Source organism: Brassica napus, chromosome A8, assembly GCF_020379485.1.
Source record: "Brassica napus cultivar Da-Ae chromosome A8, Da-Ae, whole genome shotgun sequence".
Lineage (NCBI taxonomy): Eukaryota > Viridiplantae > Streptophyta > Magnoliopsida > Brassicales > Brassicaceae > Brassica > Brassica napus.
Genome location: NC_063441.1, coordinates 7,243,593 through 7,263,560, shown reverse-complemented (window position 1 = coordinate 7,263,560; position 19,968 = coordinate 7,243,593). Strand labels below are relative to the sequence as shown.

At 42.1% G+C, this 19,968-nt stretch overlaps 1 protein-coding gene and 1 non-coding gene across 2 annotated transcripts; both read right to left on the bottom strand.

Annotated features, from left to right (window-relative positions):
• Positions 1–184: 184 nt before the first annotated feature.
• On the bottom strand, positions 185–291 carry LOC125577533. Its single transcript, XR_007315940.1, has one exon. It is a non-coding gene; the product is annotated as a small nucleolar RNA R71 (small nucleolar RNA).
• A 16,842-nt stretch (positions 292–17,133) lies between these two features.
• LOC125576897 (uncharacterized protein At3g43530-like) lies at positions 17,134–18,757 on the bottom strand. The gene is made up of 3 exons (XM_048737415.1): positions 18,422–18,757; positions 18,181–18,345; positions 17,134–18,114 (listed from the first exon to the last, which is right to left on the bottom strand). The coding sequence occupies exons 1-3, from the start codon at positions 18,755–18,757 to the stop codon at positions 17,134–17,136; spliced, it is 1,482 nt and encodes a 493-aa protein (XP_048593372.1).
• Between the last annotated feature and the right edge of the window lie 1,211 nt (positions 18,758–19,968).

The following is a 19,968-nucleotide window of genomic DNA, read 5'->3' as shown; positions in this document are numbered from 1 at the left end:
CTACTGTGGATTGTCAAAAACCAATGGTGTTTCCGAAGATGCCTTAAAGCTTAAGCTATTCCCTTTCTCTTTGGGGGATAAGGCACGTCAGTGGGAGAAGTCTCTACCCAGCGACTCTATCATCACTTGGGATGACTGCAAGAAAGCATTCTTGGAGAAGTTCTTCTCTACTTCAAGAACTGCTAAGCTGAGAAATGAAATTTCTAACTTTCAACAGAAGAACTTGGAAGGTTTCAGTGAAGCCTGGGAGAGATTCAAGGGCTACCAAGCTCAATGCCCACACCATGGTTTCTCTAAGGAGAGTTTGCTGAGCACATTCTACCGTGGTGCTCTTCCTAAGTACAGGGCCAGACAGGATACAACCAGCAATGGGTTCTTCTTGGGGAGAACTGAGGAAGATGCAGAGGAGCTGGTTGACGACATGGTTAAGAGTGATGCAGTCTACAGTGGAGATCACGATAGAGGCAGTAAAACAGATGATAAGCAGACGAGGAAGGAGTTGAAGGCTCTACAGGATAAGATAGATATCCTCATTGCTGATAAAGCTACCCAAGAGCAGCTGCATTTTGTTGGCAACCCAAGCCAAGAGACACTAGTTGTTGTCCATGAAGTTGAGGGTTTGGAAGGTCATGAAGAGCTGTGTTTCATCAACAACAATGGTAGCTGGTACAAAAAAGAGCCCAACTTTCAGTACAACAACTACCAACAGAAATCCTATTCCAACAACCAACAGAGTGGTTATCAGCCTCAGAACAATCAGCAAGGCAGATATCAGCCTCAGCAAAACACTCCTCCTGGTTTCAACAACAAGGGCAACCATTCTTCCCAACAACAATCTACTCCCTCTACCTCTACTCGTCAAGTCAGCAACACTGATGCTCTACTGAAACAAATCTTGGAGTTTCAGACAAGAAGTGAGAAGCATGTTGGTTATGAGTTGAAGAACCTTCACTCAAAGATTGATGGGAGCTACAATGAGCTCAACAACAAGTTCAGAGCTTTGGAGAACCAGTTTGCTGCCATGAACACTCAACAAAATCGCCAACAAGGTTCTCTACCTGGAAAATCTGAGCAAAACCCCAAGGAAACCATGAAAGCTATCACTCTCAGGAGTGGTAAGGAGTTACCTCAGAGAGCTCTCACCAAAGATGCTGAGAAACAAAGTGAGGGGGTTGCCATCAACATAGATGATGAAGTGGTGATTGTTGATGAGAAGATCAATGACGAGATCTTGGAGAAGATAGTGGAAGCCAAAGGAAAAGGAAAGGTTGGAGAAGAGAAGAAAACAATTAAGGATGGTGAAGTTGTCACTCCAGCAAGTGAAAGTTCTTTTGTTCCTCCTGCCTATGAACCCAAGCTTCCATTCCCAGGACGATTCAAGAGGCAGCTGCTAGAGAAGTACAAAGGTCTATTTGAAAAGCAAATGAGTGAAGTCCAGGTCACAATGCCCATTATTGATGCTTTCATGCTGATTCCTCAATACAGCAAGTTCCTGAAAGATGATGTAGCTGCAAAGAAGAAAGAGATGGAGGGCATGGTGATTCTCACTCATGAGTGCAGTGCCATCATTCAGAGGCTTGTCATTCCAAAGAAGCTAGAAGTTCCAGGATGCTTCACATTACCTTGTGCTCTTGGACCTATGGTACTTGATAGATGTCTCTGCGATTTGGGAGCTAGTTTCAGCTTGATGCCTCTATCTGTTGCTAAGAAGCTTGGTTTCACTCAGTACAAGAAGTGTAGACTTTCGCTGGTATTGGATGATCGTTCAGTGAAGTATCCTGTGGGTATCTTAGAGGACCTCCCCGTGATGGTTGGAAACTATGAGATCCCTACAGACTTTGTGGTGCTTAAGATGGGTGAAGAAGCTCAAGATCCTTTAATCCTTGGAAGGCTTTTCTTAGCCACAGCAGGAGCTATTGTCAATGTGAAAGAAGGCAAGATTGATCTTCATTTGGGTAAATGGCACATTCTCCATTTTGACATCAAGGAGGTAATGAGGAGGCCAACAGTTCAAGGGCAAGTGTTCTACATTGAAGAGATGGACGCCCTTGCTGATGAACTCCTTGAAGAGTTGTCACTAGAGGATCCTCTACAACATGCTTTGACTGTAGAGAGAGAGGTTGAAGTGATTGAGAACCTGGAGAGTACTGCCTATGGGATGATGCTGGATTCACACCAGGGATTTGTCAGTAAGGAGCAGTACGAGGAGCTCCCACGCACGGTTCACCAAGAAGTCTCAGTCACTCAACAAGAGGACACCCAGCAAGATGACTGGAGTGAGCTTAAGGCACCTAAAGTGGAGCTTAAACCTCTTCCCCATGGTGTAAGGTATGCATTCCTTGGCCCTAATGAAACTTATCATGTCATTGTGAGTAGTGAACTTACTGAAACTGAGCTATCTGAACTTTTGAAAACACTTAAAAGATTTACAAAAGCAATAGGTTACTCACTGGATGACATCAAGGGAATATCACCCTCTTTATGCATGCATAGGATACATCTTGAGGATGAATCAATGACTTTTATCGAGCATCAAAGAAGGTTAAATCCTAACCTGAAGGATGTTGTAAAGAAAGAGATTCTTAAACTCTTACATGCTGGTGTTATTTACCCTATCTCAGATTCTAAATGGGTATCACCTGTGCATGTTGTACCAAAGAAGGGTGGTATCACTATGATTAAAAACGACAAGGATGAATTGATACCAACAAGAACCATCACAGGTCATAGAATGTGCATTGATTACCGAAAACTAAACTCTGCATCTAGAAAGGATCATTTCCCATTACCATTTATTGATCAGATGCTTGAGAGACTTGCAAATCACCCATTCTATTGCTTTCTTGATGGTTACTCAGGATTTTTTCAGATCCCCATACATCCCAATGATCAAGAGAAAACGACATTCACATGTCCCTATGGTACCTTTGCATATCGAAGGATGCCATTTGGTCTATGTAATGCTCCAGCCACCTTTCAAAGGTGCATGATGTCAATTTTCTCTGATCTGATTGAGGATGTTGTGGAGGTGTTTATGGATGATTTCTCTGTCTATAGATCTTCGTTTTCTGCTTGTTTGTCAAACTTGTGCAGGGTCCTACAGAGATGTGAAGACACCAACCTTGTGCTGAATTGGGAGAAGTGTCACTTCATGATCAAGGAAGGGATTGTGCTGGGACACAAGATTTCAGAGAAAGGGATTGAGGTGGATAAAGCCAAAATCGATGTTATGGTTGGTTTGCCCCCACCAAAGACAGTGAAAGACATCCAGAGTTTTCTTGGTCATGCTGGGTTCTACAGGAGGTTCATCAAGGACTTCTCCATGATCACTAGACCTTTGACCAGGCTGCTGTGCAAAGAAGCCACTTTCAGCTTTGATGTAGAATGTCTACAAGCCTACAAGAAGCTGAATGGTGAACTCATCAGTGCTCCAATTGTCCAGCCACCTGATTGGGATCTCCCTTTTGAGATCATGTGTGACGCTAGTGACTATGCTGTGGGAGCTGTTTTGGGGCAGAAGAAAGATGGCAAAACCCATGTGATCTACTATGCGAGCCAAACTCTCAATGATGCTCAGATGAGGTATGCCACGACAGAGAAGGAGATGCTGGAAATTGTTTTTGCCTTTGAAAAGTTCAGAAGCTACTTGGTTGGGTCTAAAGTCATTGTCTACACATACCATGCTGCTTTGAGACACCTTTTGGCCAAGAAGGATGCAAAACCCAGACTCTTGAGATGGATTCTTTTGCTTCAAGAATTTGATTTGGAGATCAAGGACAAGCCAGGAGTTGAGAATGGTGTAGCTGATCATTTGTCCAGGTTGAGGGTAGAGTCTGGTATTCCTATTGACGAAGGACTTTCTGAGGAGCAGATCATGGCTATTGAAGCAGTGATAGCAGTTTGTGAGACTGGTAGGAAGCTGGAAGAAGTCAAGGCAACAGAAGAGAAGGAACCTTGGTATGCTGATTTGGTGAACTACCTAGCCACAGGAAGAGAACCTTTGAATCTTGTGGGCTATGCCAAGAAGAAGTTCTACAAGGATGTGAAGAGATACTACTGGGATGAGCCCTACCTCTACATTCTCTGCAAGGATCAGCTTTATAGGAGAGTGGTTGCAAATGAGGAGATTGATGGGATCCTTACACAGTGTCATGAATCATCCTATGGAGGCCGCTTTGCCACCTTCAAGACAGTTGCGAAAGTGTTACAAGCTGGATTCTGGTGGCCACATATGTTCAAGGATACACAAGATTTTGTTTCAAAGTGTGATTCTTGCCAAAGAAGAGGAAACATCATCAAGAGGAATGAGATGCCTCAAAATCCAATCCTTGAAGTTGAAGTCTTTGATGTGTGGGGTATTGACTTCATGGGACCATTTCCATCATCTTTTGGCAACAAATACATCCTTGTGGCTGTTGATTATGTCTCCAAATGGGTGGAAGCTATTGCAAGCCCCACCAATGATGCTAGAGTTGTAACCAAGATGTTCAAGAACATCATCTTTCCAAGATTTGGAGTCCCAAGAGTTGTGATCAGTGATGGAGGTTCCCACTTCATTAACAAACTGCTTGAGGGACTTCTCAAGAAGAACGGTGTGAAGCACAAGGTGGCAACTCCTTATCATCCCCAAACAAGTGGTCAAGTTGAGATTTCTAACAGAGAGATCAAGTCCATTTTGGAGAAGATTGTGGGGATCACAAGGAAGGATTGGTCCAATAAGCTTGATGATGCACTTTGGGCTTATAGGACAGCGTACAAGACACCACCGGGCACCACTCCTTTCAACCTAGTGTATGGAAAAGCTTGCCATATGCCAGTGGAGCTTGAATACAAGGCACTATGGGCAATAAAGTTGCTGAACTTTGACATCAAGAGTGCCAAGGAGAAAAGGCTTTTTCAGCTACATGAGCTTGATGAGATAAGAATGGATGCTTTTGAGAACTCAAGGATCTACAAGGAGAAAACTAAAGCTTTCCATGACAAGAATATCCTGAAGAGAGAGTTTCAAGAAGAAGATCAAGTTCTTCTCTACAACTCTAGGCTGAAGTTATTTCCAGGAAAGCTTAAGTCAAGGTGATCCGGTCCTTTCAAAGTCAAGGAGGATAGGCCATATGGAGCAATAGTTTTGTGGAGCACTGATGGAAGAGACTTCACAGTCAATGGGCAAAGGGTTAAGCTCTACATTGCTACTGCACCAGAGGAAGATGGAGTTTCTACTCCACTGTCTGATCCTACCCCGGCCTAATCCAAAAGGAGGCAAAGTCAAGCTAGAGACTTAAAACAAGCTCACTTGGGAGGAAGTCCCATGCGTATCCTTGTATATATTGCATTGGTATTTTCATTTTCATCTTATTGTATATAAAAAAAAAAGTCGTGTGCAGGTGCTTGATCGATTCAAGTTTGAGCAAAAATCGTGCGTGGGAGCGAGGTCTCAGAGTGAGGATGCGAGGTCGCTCCAGCTGGAAGCGACATAGCCACAGCGACAGATCGAGGTTGCTCGGCTTTACGACATTTTGTTCTCCAAAAACACTCTCGGAGCGACCTCCCAGAGTGAGCACATGAAGTCGCTCCAGCTGAGAGCGACGTTACGGGAGCGATACCTCGGAGTCGCTCGCGTTTTCGACGAAACGGAGCTCAAAAACTGACCTGGAGCGACGTCCTAGAGCGACACCTCGAAGTCGCTCCAGCTCCAGAGCGAGGTTTCGAGAGCGACACTCCAAGGTCGCTAGCGTTTTCGTCGAATCACGACGCGAGAAAACGACCCGGGAGCGACCTCTCGCAGCGACACCCTCAAGTCGCTCCCGAACCGGTCCAGGTAAGTTTTCTTCGTCCTAACCCCGGTTTAATTCAAGTGAACCGATTCCCAATCAACCCAAACCGAACCGGACGCCCCTAAACCTACCCAACACCCATGATTCCATCTCTCTCACTCTCCCCTCCTCTCACAAACACTCATATTCTCTCAAACTCACCCACACCAAAAATCCCAAAACTTTTTCAATTCTCACCCAAATCAACAAGTTCTTGTTTCTAAATCCAAGCTTTCGCCTCTGTAGTCTATTCCTCACCACCCATTCACCATTTCCTTTTATCCAAAGCAAGTTTTGAATTTTCAGGTGACAATGGTCAAGAAGACAAAGGGAAAGTTGGAAGCCGAGAGGCAAGAAGTGAAAGAAAAGAGTCTGCACTAAGAGGAAAAGCTCTAGCCTGCGAGCCAACTGGCTCAGGGACGCAGAGGACAGTTCGTCAGCAGACTTTGGCTGCAAAGAAATCGCAAGAACAAGAGAAGAGGGCAGAGAAAAGTGTAGCAGTTCCCACTCATGAGGAGAGTGAAACTGAGAGTGGTGATGAGCAGGTACCTACGAAGAAAGCCAAGATGTCCAAAGGGAAGGGGGTTGCTGTTGATCGGGACATGGCGAAAACCCCATCTGTGGAGGAGCTGTATGATCACTTGAGGGATGGGGTCACTTGGACTCCAACCAGGTTCGCCGACCTTGATTTGCTGAAGGAGTTGGGTCTTGAGTCTGATATTGAGGCGATGCTAGGACATTTGAAGATGCCAAAACTCCTCACCATGGCTTATCTTTTCTACAAGGATGTCACTTGTCAGTTCTTATCTTCTCTTGTGGTCACTTACCATGACACTGCGCATGTGAGGCAAGGATGGGGCAAAATCAGGTTCAAGGTCAATGGAAGAGAATACAACATAGGCTTCAAAGATATTGGGAGAGTCATGGGTTTCCAAGACCTAGAAGACCACTCCCTTCCCAAGTGTGAGAACCTCCCCACAGAGCTTTGGAAGTTGATCACTGGAAACAAACACTCTACCGGGGCTGACAAGAACTCACATATCCGACACCCGTCAGTACGCTACCTCCACAGGATGCTCGTCCATGCATTCTACCCACGGAAGCAAGCTGGTACTGTCACTGAGGAAGACATGCGACTGCTCTGTCCGGCTATCCGTCCCTACGCCCAACCTGGAGTGTTACCCCTTCCAAGCACCGACATCTATGCTACCTTCGGGATGGTCAGTTTCTTTGTGGGCCGTCTCCAGCACTACAGAGACTGGGCGTGGTACACCTCTGATTCGCGTCCAAAGGTTGGGATAGGCGGGATGATCACACCACTGCTCCAGTTTCTGAATGTTCCCTTGGGAAAGGACGCAGCAGGGCCTAAGTTCATTGATGGCACCTACTTGAGGATTGCCACCTATTTCAGTGGGATGTATGGGAAGGACTACGTCTACCACTACTACTTGAAGGGCAAGCCAGTCGAAGTGGTTTTTCCAAACCGGAACCTGACGAGTTTAGAGATACCTGGAGCTATCAGCTTCAACATATCCAAGGAGTATTTTCTTGGAGAACACGGGTCTCTCGATCCCATTGCTCCACCAAGGAAAAGGAGTGTTCCTACGCGACCTGACTCACCTGTTGCAGACACATCTGAACCTATCTATGGACCTTCGCGCTACTACTTCAAGCCACATGACGGAGTTCTTCCTCCTGGAGCTCTTCGTGATGCTCATGACCACATTGGTCGCCTTCAGAGGTGGAACAAGGCACATGACAGGACGATAGAAAAGCTGAAGGGTGCAAGGCGCTTAGCAAGACCGTAAAGAAGCAGGCAAAGACTTCAGCCAAGTTCATGAAGAAAGTAGATGATGTCTTAACCAGGGGAGGAATAGCTGGATGTAGCTCAGCAGACTTCGCTTTCGCGAACACATCAAACCCCCAGCCTCCACCTCCGCCTGATGCTCTTGGTTTCCCCCTCACTGCTGCGCAGCTTCAGCGTAAGTGGAGGAACCCACCCACTCAACCCTCCACCTCCGGTAACAAGTCCCCATCCCTCGCTTCTTCTGATAGTGAGGTCGAGATTGACGAGGTTGAGAGCCAACCATGGTATGGAGACTACGGTTCAGCATCTGGCGGTTACTACACCACCTTCCCACCTGACGACGATGATGCTGGGGCATCTGCCCCCACTTACTGTCCGTAGGAGGTACCTCTTTCTTTCCCTTGTATATACCATTTCATTTTTGCATATTAGTTTTCTTTTCGGTATCTCTCTCTTTACTTGACAACACAGAGACTGTGTAACTCAAGTTTGGGGGAGGTACCAAGCATTTGATCATGTTTGCTTTGATGTTGTTTCATGGAGTCATGCATTGCATACCTATTTGCATATAAAAAAAATCATTTAGTTTGCATCATTTGCATTTCTAGGAGAGTCTAGAGCATATAGCTTGCATTCACTTGCATTGGGAGCAATGATTTTAAATGCCTTGAAAAGAACACTACGTTGCACCTGAGTAGCTATGCACCTCTCAAAAAGACTTGTATGTTTCGAGCCTTGAAAACTCTTCTTGAAACTTGTTGATTGCTGAAACTCAGTATTTGAAGCCAACTACAACCTTATTTGAACTGAACGAACTTAATGCTTCTTGCTTAGGGTCCCTTGTGTACTGAGTCATGGCTATACACACTTGAGTTGTCACATCTTTTATGCCAATCTTTTTTGACATCTCTAGTGGTAGACCACTCCCAAAACCTTTCCCCCCTTTTAAGCTTTCATTGTTTGATGAGTGAGGCCTTTTTCGGAAAGTCTTACATGTGCATAATGTTGAGAGTATCAGGAACGACAATGCTTGATCTTCATTCTTGCTAGATTGGGCACTCTATTATCTAGCTATAGGTGGGGGGTGAGTGTTGTGATTATGATTTGGGAGAAATGAAAAATGAAAAGAATAGACTCTTTGTGCTTAAGTGAATTGTTTAATTGGGATAAGTAGAGAAGCCTCTAGCTCACGTTTTGAAAAGTCTTGGCCCCCAACCTAAAAAAAAAGGGAAAAGAAAACGAAAAAAAAAAGAAAAGAAAAAGAAAAGAAAGAAAAGGGGCTAGCAAAGTTGTTAGGAGCTAAGAAATATTTTGAGGTTGTGAAAAATCCCTTATAGATTTCAAGGAGAAAAAGCTGATGTTTTTAAAATCTTTTAGTGAGAGATGTGAGTTTGGTTTGACATTGAGGAATGATTGTGTAATTGTATGTTTGGGAAAGGGTAGAACAATGGAGATTGAGCATTGTATGCATGAGTTGATCCCTTTCTTAGATATATTATGTGCAATGTCAAGGTTACTTGTTTCGAGAGTAAACCACCTTAAAGATTATATGTTTTGAACCTCTTGAATCACTTGAATAAAAGCCTTCCCTTACCCAAATGACTTGGACCGACTGACAATTTGCAAGAATTCACCTGATGTTTTGTGCTTAATGAATGTGAGAGTTGGTTGATTTGAATGTGTGGATGCTTGATGATAAGTGTAAGGGTAAAAAGAGTTGAGATAGGCCTAGAGAAGCTAGAGTGTAATAAGAGAGTGTGCTAATTGTGTTTGCTAGTTGTGTTTCCTTTGGCTATGAGCTCCCACCTTCAAACCTCTCTCCCTATGAGTTCAAGAAAGTTCACTTGTGGACAAGTAAAGAACAAGTTTGGGGGAGTTGATATCTTGCATATTTCCATTGTTTTATCCATCCATCCATGTGCATTTTGATCATATAGATTAGGATTTAGCCATGTTTAGGTTGCACTTTGCATACATGAGTCCTTATCAGGTATTGGAGTACCACATGGAGTTCTTGGAGACATTTGGGTGCATTTGGAGCTCAAAAGAAGTTTTTAAAGTGATCATCGGACGAGCAACATACCTGAGCGACCTCACCGGAGCGACACCGTGAAGTCGATGTGCCTTACCTCTCGGAGCGACCTCGTTGGAGCGACGTCCTGAAGTCGCTCGCTCTTTTGACGAAATGGAGCTCAAAACTGGAGCCGGAGCGACCTGTCGCAGCGACACCCTCAAGTCGCTCTCGAAGCCCGGAGCGACGTGCTGGAGCGACCAGCCGAGGTCGCTGCGCGTCGCCTATCTACTCGAATTCATGTTTTCTCAAGGGCCTTTTGGTTCATGATGCACGTTTTTATTCTGAAAACCTATGTTTTAATACTCTGTAAGCCACAATGAGGGGATTATCTTTTGTTCTTAAGAAAACCACCAAAAACCTTTGGAAAGTCATCTCTTTGAATCAATTGATCAGTTTGTTATTGAAATTCTGTGTTCTTATATCTATTTTCTGTATTTCTCTACATGATTAATCTGAAATCCAACATGGGTTTAAGAGGAATCATGGAGATTAGTGAGTAATCACCTTTTGAATTCATGGGTTAGGGAGATTAAGGGTGATTAGGTTAGAGCTAGGATGTTTTAGTGTAGATCATTCATATTTCCTTGCTAGTAGAGTATTCATAATGCATCCTCTGAGTTGGCCTCTCTGAAGTTGATCCTTAGGCATTTCCCACCCGAAAGGTGTTCGAGGAAATGCCCGAGACAACTCATCTAAGCTTTTAGCATACTTTGCCAAAGACATTTGTTGTTAGAGGTGCTAAGATAGCCATTAGACTTGTTAGTAATGATTGCTTTCATATTATTCAACCAAAGACATTTGATGTTTGAATTGTGTTAGTAAATGAACATTCATCTAGACATAGAGTTTGTTTAGGATTGTGTCTAAGCTTAAGGTTGATAGTTTGATTGATCGTTTGCCATCCTTAGTTCGAAACTTGATCACCCGAGGTCTAATCCCTATACCCATGAGTTCTCTTTTCCCATAGTCTAGAAAGTATCATTCAGTTATTGCTTTTTAGTTTAGTCATAGTTTAAAACCCATCTAAATCATTGGTTGCACTTAGATTAAGTGATTACTTGCATTCTCGGTGCTTTGATATCTCTCAGAACTGGTTCGACAATCATTTATACTACAACATTTGTCTTAGGAGCCTTGAAAACTCCTAACATCAAACTTCAACACTAAACCCTAAACTATCAACACTAAACCCTAAACCGTAATAAGTAAACTCTAAACCCTAAACCCTAAAAAATTAACCCTAAACTCTAAAACATCAACTCTAAACCCTAAACCTTCAACTTTAAACCCTAAACCCTAAATCCTCAACCCTAAACTCTAAACCCTAAAACCCTAGAGTTGATGTTTTAGGGTTTAGATTTGAAGGTTTTAAGGTTTAAGGTTTACGTTTAGGGTTTATAGTTGATGTGTTAGGGTTTAGATTTGAAGGTTTAGTGTTTTATTGTTTAGGGTTCGAATTTCAGAAAATATAGGGTTTAGGGTTAGGATTTACGTTTAGGATTTAGAGTTGATGTTTTAGTGTTTAGATTTGAAGGGTTAGGGTTTAGGGTTTAGAGTTGATGTTTCGGGGTTTAGGGTTTAGAATTGATGGTTCATGGTTTAGGGTTTAGAGTTTATGATTTCGGATTTAAAGTTGATGTTTTAAGTTTAAATTTAGGGTTTAGGGTTTACGTTTAGGGTTTAGAGTTGATGTTTTAGGGTTTACGTTTAGGGTTTAGAGTTGATGTTTTAGGGTTTAAGGTTTAAAGTTGATGTTTCGGGGTTTAAGGTTTAGAGTTGATGATTTAGGATTTAGAGTTGATGTTTTAAATTTAGAGTTGATGTTTTAAATTTAGATTAGTTAACCATATGTTTTTTTTGTCAAAGTTAATCAAAACGTTATAAATGTCATTTACCTTTCATTAAAGATGAGGGTAAAAGTGGTTAGTGTAAACATGAAAAGTGGTACTTTGAAATTGATATTTTTGGCAGTTTCCCTTTTTAAAGTACCACTTTTAATGTTTACACTAACCACTTTTACCCTCATCTTTAATGAAAGGTAAATGACATTTATAATCTTTTGATTAACTTTGACAAAATAATAATGACTCGCCGATTAGGGTAATAATCTCAGATGCTCTTAATGAGGTAAAAAGTATTCTGGCTTACTCTTACGAATTCTGGTGTACTCTTGTCTATTCTGATACTCTTCATATCGATGGGCAAAGTCGAAAGTGCCCCTCTCTATATGACCAATCAAAGCGCGATTTCTCTTTCTCTCCTGTCCAGGTGGATTTATGGGTTTATTGTTTTCTTATTGTTTCTCTCTCTTTATTAGGATTTATTGTTTGTTTCTCTCTCCTCCAATACGGTTATTATTGGGTGTGGCACGAGAGGAGCTCTCCTACCCTGAAATCGAAATCAGCGATTCTTCGATTCTAAAGGAGACTGCGGCTGCTCGCTTGGATGCTGAATCATTGAGCAATGGATCCCCAACTTCAGGTAAAACACTATCTTGGTTCCGGTCTGTATCTTATAACCCCATCAAAGTGGAATGAAAAAGCTCATTCGGTTAATGAGACAGTAGATTTCATATTTGAGTTGTCAATTAGGGGAGAATGGGAAAGTGTGGGAGTTGGGTGGTGTGTGGAATTGGATAATCAACAAGAAAAGTCGGAGATCAAAGCTGAATTTCCCAAATAAATGGGTTGAATAGTGTGAACCTGGTAGACTAGAAAATTGTAAGTAGGTGAAACTTTACTCCCTGACAAAAATGTGTAACAAGATATAACTTAGTATAACTTCAATAGCAAAACTGGATAACTATGAATAACTTTAAGAGTTTAATTTTTTTTGTACAACAGATAATGGGTTATTCTTCTACAAACATACACTTTGACTATAATGGACATTATGAAAAATCTGGAGATGATTGTGAATGGATTCCAAGCGATGGTCGTTTGTATGCTATATCTTTTAAGACATCATCATTGGATGAGATCACTTATTCGTTTTTGAAGGAGATGATATGCAAGAAGAAGACCATAGATCCATGTACAAAGAGGCTGAATCTGAGTTATATTCCATTGGTAGTGGAACCTAAGAGGCAATTATATATTTTGGATGATGAAGATGTGTTTGTGTATCTGACATCAGTGGATAAAGAGGGAAGAAGAAGTATTTTGCATGTAGAGGTCATCGAAGAAATGGAAATAGTTCCAGTAACGGAGCAACAATCAAGAGGTGAGAAATAAAGTTCATATGGTGGGAACTATAGTGAGCTTGCGAGTGGATTACCCGAAGTTGAAGTTAATCCGGGGGCAGTCACTTAATTTACTCATATTGAAGAAGCATAACGATATCTAACGAGGGCTGAACAGGTGGATAATGTTGTTAATGGAGAAGGCGACGAAGGGGGCATTGGTTTGGATAACATGGACAGCGTGGAGAATGAGGGCGACGTGGATAACTCTACGGGTGTTCGTCCAATTAGCGACTATATTGAGCTGCCACGTGTTGCAAAAGAAATTCCAATGGTTAAAGAGTGAGAAGATGGTTTGGGTTTTCAGTTGTTGCAAGAATTTCCGAGTAAAGAAGCTGTCAAAGATATTATTGATAGAGCATCACAACATAACTATTTCAGAATCAGTATCGCCAACTCAGATAAGAGTCGATATGTGGTGAAATGTCGGAGAGCAGCTGAGGGTTGTAAATGGCTTGTGAGAGCTACAAAGATAAATAATTCTGAAGCGTTCTCGATTAGAACATACACAGGGATGCATTCATGCTCTCGTGCAACGTCAAGTACTGGAATGAAAAGGAAACCTACACCAAGATGTGTTGCAGCTATAGTGCATATGGATTATCCCGGACTATATGAGACACCAACTGCGAAAACCCCGGTCAGTTTGGTGCAAAGGACATTAGGTGTGGAAGTGTCGTATGCGACATGTTGGAGAGGGAAACAACAAGCTGTTGCGGATTTGCGTGGTAGTCCTGAGGAAGGATACAAAAGATTGCCTTTTTATTTGTATATGTTAGAGAAGGTGAACACAAATACAAAAACAAGTTTGTTATTGGATGAAAACAAAAGGTTCAAATACTTATTTGTTGCATTGGGAGCTTCTATTCAAGGGTTTGAATACATGAAGAAAGTCATCATTGTAGATGCAACTTTTCTGAAGACTGTTGAAGGTGGTGTTTTAATTATTGCCACGGCTCAGGATCCAAACCGTCACTAGTATCCTATAGCTTTTAGTGTCGTTGATGGGGAGAAAAATGCAAGCTAGAATTGGTTTTTCACAACTCTGAAAACTGTTATACCGGATTCGGCGGAATTGGTGTTCGTTTCAGACAGAAATACAAGTCTCATTAAAGACATTGCTGAAGTGTATCCGATGTCTAAACATGAGTATTATATATGGCATCTATCGCACAATGTGAAAGGTCATGTCATATATGGCAGGGACGAGGTTGCAGAACAATTCAGGAAAGTTGCACAAGTTTATTCAGAGGCTGAGTTTGAACAGCAGTATCAAGAGTTTAGGGAGAGGTATCCATTGTGTGCTACGTATCTTGATAAAAGTGTCGATGTCAAAAAATGGGCGAAGTGTCATTTCCCCGGTGCAAAGTACAATATAGACACTTCTAATTGTGCGAAGTCTTTGAATGCACTATTTGAAAAGACACGAAAGATGTCTTTACTGCCTATGCTTGATACAATTATTGATAAAATAGCTGAGTAGTTCAATAGACATAGGACGGATGTAGCAGCCGGACCGTCAACTCAAAAATTGGTTCCTTTACTGGAGAACAAAATGCATAAGAGAGTACCGAAAGGTGAGAAACTACAAGTGACTCCGCTGAACACTTTTAAGCTTGAATACAGTGTTATTGGAAAAGACGGGATGACTTATTTGGTGGATTTTCAGAATAAAACGTGCAGTTGCAGGATGTTTGATATAGATAGATACCCATGTGTCCATGCAATAGGCGCTCCCGTTAAGTGTTTGTAGTATGATAGACCAATAGAGTTGAGTGACATGTATGATATAATCTCGCATCATTACTTGATTAGTGTGTAGGCTTTGGCGTATTGAAGGACTATATATCCAGTCCCTCATATGTCTGATTGGATCATTCCAAAAGAAGTCGAGGAAAAGTGTCCCTTACCTCCAGAGTACGAAAAAGGGAAGAACTAGGGGAAAAAGGTTTCCTTCGGCAGGATAAAGGCGGCTCCGTCCTAATAAGTATGTACCGAATAGGAATTTGGGTCGCTGGTTAAACTGCTCGCATGGAACAGAAGGATCGTAAGGAACACAAGGAACACAAGAAACACATGGATCACAAGGGACTCAAGGTACACATGGATCACAAGCGACTTAAGGAACACATGGAACTCAAGGAAAACTTTGTGAAACCTGCGTTATATTATTGTAAAACTTGGTGAAAACCTGTGTTATATTATTGTTGGTGAAACCTGCGCTATATGATTGTAAAACTTTGTGAAACCTGCGTTACGTGACTGCGTTGTATGATTGTACAACTTGGTGAAACTTCTGTTATATTATTGATGATTTATATTTCACTTTTGATCACGTTACTTGCACTTTAGATCACGCTACTTATTCGATCACATTACTTATTCATAGTTCTGAAATCTGGATCACGTTAACTAGAAATTTTTAATATCTGGATCACATTTTCTAATAATCGGGGAGGAAATACATTGTTATGAGATGTTTTTTCGTAGACATTATTACATTATGAGATTAGAAAAGTTATATACATCAAGAAATCAAAATTATTTTTACATTTCCAGATTAGAAATTCATATAGAAAACATAATATAGCTGGTATAACTATAACACTAATCATCTAAGTACAGTAAAACTAAAACAATTGTAAATAACAGAAAAGTAAAACTTTAAAGGTTTTTGTATAACTACAAACTATGTGAAACTATAAACACAAAAAAAATTTTCCGCCGAGCTTTTCGAATTTTTTCACCCATTTTTTTGAATTTTGACTCTCCCCAAAAATCGATGCGGAATCGAATCGACTCCTTTTTTTGTTTCCCCCATTCATTTATCCACTATTCAGTCTATCTCTATATTTCTCTTCTCTCTCGAGATTTCAGATTTCTCTTCGAACCCTCTCTTCTCGAGTTTTCTTCTTTCTTCCTAACTCGGATACTCAGAATCGGGACTCATCCATACGAGGAGGACAGGGAGATGAAGGCTTTGAAGGACGACATCGACATGCTTGGTTTCGTGACGGATGCCGAGTGTGGGATTCGGACCAGATGCCCTTGTGGGGGGGGGGGGAGAATCATCAACGAGTTGTCACGGGATCCGAAGTATCAAACCGATTTTGACACTTTACCAGGGAGAAAATACTTCACTTGCAAACATTTTGAGGTAATTTGTGGATACTTTTGGGTTTTATGTACAGATTTTGATACTTTCAGGAAGAGGTTCTAATGTTAAGGAAGCGTGTGGATGTGATGGCTGCAGAGATTGCTAAACTCAAGTATAAGCTTACCCGCCCGAATCCTACCAGTCCATGACATGCGTCCAGTCCACGACATGCGTCGGCGCTTAGAAAGTCTTTCTTTTGTTGTTGTCATTGTGGAATATCTCTATTACTTTCTTAAGGATGATGTTGAGAGATCGTATATGTTCCTATTATCTTATGTTATGGAATAATTGTTATCGAAGACAATCAATTTCAATGTTTCACGAAGTAATCCTAAGATGAAAGTTTAACTTTACAGAGTTTCCCATACTTGCTCTTTTTGCTCTTTCACGAATTACTTTAGTTTCACGAAGTACAACTAAGATGAAAGTTTAACTTTACACAGTTTCTCATACTTGCTCTTTCACGAATTACTTTAGTTTCACGAAGTAAGACTAAGATGAAAGTTTAACTTTACACAGTTTCTCATACTTGCTCTTTTTGCTATTTACAAATTACTTTAGTTACACAAAGTTAGACTAAGATGAAAGTTTAACTTTACACAGTTTCTCATACTTGCTCATTCCCCTACTTGCTCATTCCCCTACTTTGAAAAGTTTCACCTACTTTACACAGTTACAATTTACTTTAGTTTCACGAAGTTGACGTAGTTGACTTAGATGAAACTGAAACTTTTCAAAGTTTCACCTACTCTAAATAGTTCTAGAAATAACACAAGTCTTCAACAACAACCAGAAAGTCTCAAACAACATAAGTCTTCAACAACAAACAAGAAAGTCGTAGGGGAATTCAAGGAAGTCATACAAACCGAATAGAGTTCAACCGATTACTTGTGACATTATTAAAACAACCACACACGGATTTCACAACGATTCCTTCTTACCTCTCTTCTTTGTCTGCTTGTTCTTTCTACCTGTCTTCATCTTCTTGGCTGCCTTCTTCTGGGCTGCCTCCTTCTCAGCTGCTGCCTTCTTCTGAGCTGCCTTCTACTCAGCTGCCTTCTTCCTCTGATTCTTTTCACCTCCCTTCTGCTTGGCGTCCTTCTTCAGGGCTGCCTCCTTCTGAGCTACCTCCTTCCGAGCTTCCTCCTTCTGAGCTGCCTCCTCCTGGGCTCTTGTCCAAATGGGACTCCTCGCACTATCGCAAACCTTTGGCTTTTTCGAAGGAAATAATTCTTTTCCATCATCTTTTCTCGCCCACTTCTTTTTCTTCTTCTCAGTATTTTCCTTCTCAAGCATCTCACTCTCGAGCTGCTCAGCCGCTGCAGACATCTCTGCAGTATCATCCATGTCATCATCACCATTACCATGTTCACTCTGCACTTTGTTTGCCATAGCGAGAACACTATCATCCTTAAAACCACCATCTTTATCTTCCTCGGATGGAGTATCACCACCATCTTCCTCCGACGGAGTATCACCACCATCTTCCTCCGACGGATTATCACTACCATCTTGGTTGGACGGATTATCACTTTCCCTTTCTGACGGCAGTTCACTCATTCCGGGAACACTCACCCTAAGACTTTTCAATTCGTTTTCTACAAGAGTTAGCCGGTCAGACAATGACTTGACTTTTTTGTTCACTTCCTTCATACCATCTGAGATTGCATTCATAAGACGACCTTCCATCGCTTTTAAAGCCTCAACTCCAGGAGCATCCACCGAATATGCATCAGTCTGTCCAGATTCTGCATTATTGGATCCTCCCCCAATAGCAGGAATGGTGGGACCTTCAACCTGAGCTGTACGAGCCGCAAAATCGATACCGAACTGTTCTTCAAAGAAAACTTGTTTTTTCCCTTTCTGTATTATCTTGGTCCAACGATCGACTGCTGCATCATCGTTGTCATCGGCCCAACAACTTTCCTTGCCCATCCCTATGCTTTCCAGAAGTTCCTTCTCAGCCGATGTTGCTACCAAATACTCGCAATATCTTGTGCCAAATACACGTACAACATTACTTACCTTAGTTTCACCAAGTTTTCATAAGTCTCTTCTCCTTGTTTCGACTACACATAAAACATCAATTACCTTATTATCACCAAGATTCACGTTCACTGCATTCAAACTGAATGCTTTGGTTACACCTTTGCGTTTGTACTGCATTTTGCACATCCGCGGGCAACCAGGGCGTGCACTATTCACACTTTCTCGGAAATGGTTCCTCAAGCTTGGAATTGCCTCAAACGCCAACAACTACGAACACACAACAAAAATACATTACCATCAATTTAATAATAAGACAACTAAGTACAAGAGAGCTTCAGAATACCTCCAAAGGAATAGGAAAGCTTGTAAAAACCCAACTCGTCGGCACAACCCCGTCGCATTTCTCCAAGAAGCTAGAGACATCCTTCAAGTTATGTTCAAATGCATACCGCCCCCAAGGGAACTGTATACACGCATTTAGGTCATCAACAACAGTCTGGAAGAAATTGTCCACATGTGATGCTCCCTCTCCACTCTTTCGGCCTCCGACGAGGATACTGGCTAAGAAGTACAGTGCGGCCATCTTTAAACGATCCTGAGATGGCTTTGATTTCATTGCCAACATTTGCTTCTCTAGGTCAGCGTATGTAATCCTTTTCCCTCCAAAATACTTGTTCATGAATGTTGTACCACCCAACCTCTCATGGTTGGGGGATACTCATGGTAATATAGTCTAGAAATGAGTCCGAATTCTCTGAGAGAGTATCGGATTGGGACGCCATTAACGATAAACCATAACTCATACTTCTTCGCTACACAAGATGATTGCAAAATGAGAAGCCACATTCCCATCCATGTGGGAACCGAAATTCGCACTGTCGATTTCCGTTTAAATAAGGAAACTAAGAAAACTAGGAAAACCCTAATTTCCCAGAGGATCCGGATATCTGCTAATTACCACACGTCAAGCAATCAGAACACGAGAATAACAACGATAAAGTATAAGAAATCGAAAAAGAGAGCAAAGAAGATCTTATTTCCGAATTTGCGTATGAGCGTTTACAACAAGGTATAAGCCTGGGCTCGAGAGCTGTCGGCAAGATTCCTAGTTCTAGCAACCCTAAGACGGCTAAACCTAATTGAGTCGCAGCTCGAAATAACAAAAACGGAAAAATGCCTAAATCGCTCTAAGTGCTAAGTTTGCTCTGAAAAAGTTCTCCTCCATGCTCCTCGTCTAGGACTCCTTATATACTAGCTCCAAGGTCGGTTTACGCTTTTACTCTTCTGCCCTTAAGCCGTCATAGCATAAAAATGGAGATATTCCATTTTTCCCGATCTTCACAATTATCTTCAAAACTTCCGTATTTATCCGCAGAAACTTGACATTTATCCTTCCTTGTGGGCCAAGCGTAAACTGTGCTGCGGTTTACGGGCTTTTGGTTAAGAAATCGTAGGATGGGCCTCGAGTCGTGTTTTAGGTCCCTTTAGGCCATCTTCCGACTCGACACGTTTACTATGAATTTTCCGCGGTTTCTAATCCGCGAAGTTTGATCGATGAGTTAGAATAGCGGAACACATGGACTGAGCTTGCTACGGTCTTCGGGAGATAGCATTCGAAGGTTTAACGAGAATGCATGGATTGATGTCTGTCGATGTTCAGAAGAGTTCAATCGCTACACAACGACCGAAGTTCAGCTCGAGCCCGGTCGCTACGTAGCGACCGAGCTTTGGCTGGAGCTCGGTCGCTACGTAGCGACCGAGCGGGACGAGCGCTCGGTTGCTACGTAGCGACTGAGCTTTGGCTCGAGCTCGGTCGCTACGTAGGGCTGTGCTCGGTTGCTACGTAGCGACCGAGCTTTGGTTCGAGCTCGGTCGCTACGTAGCGACCGA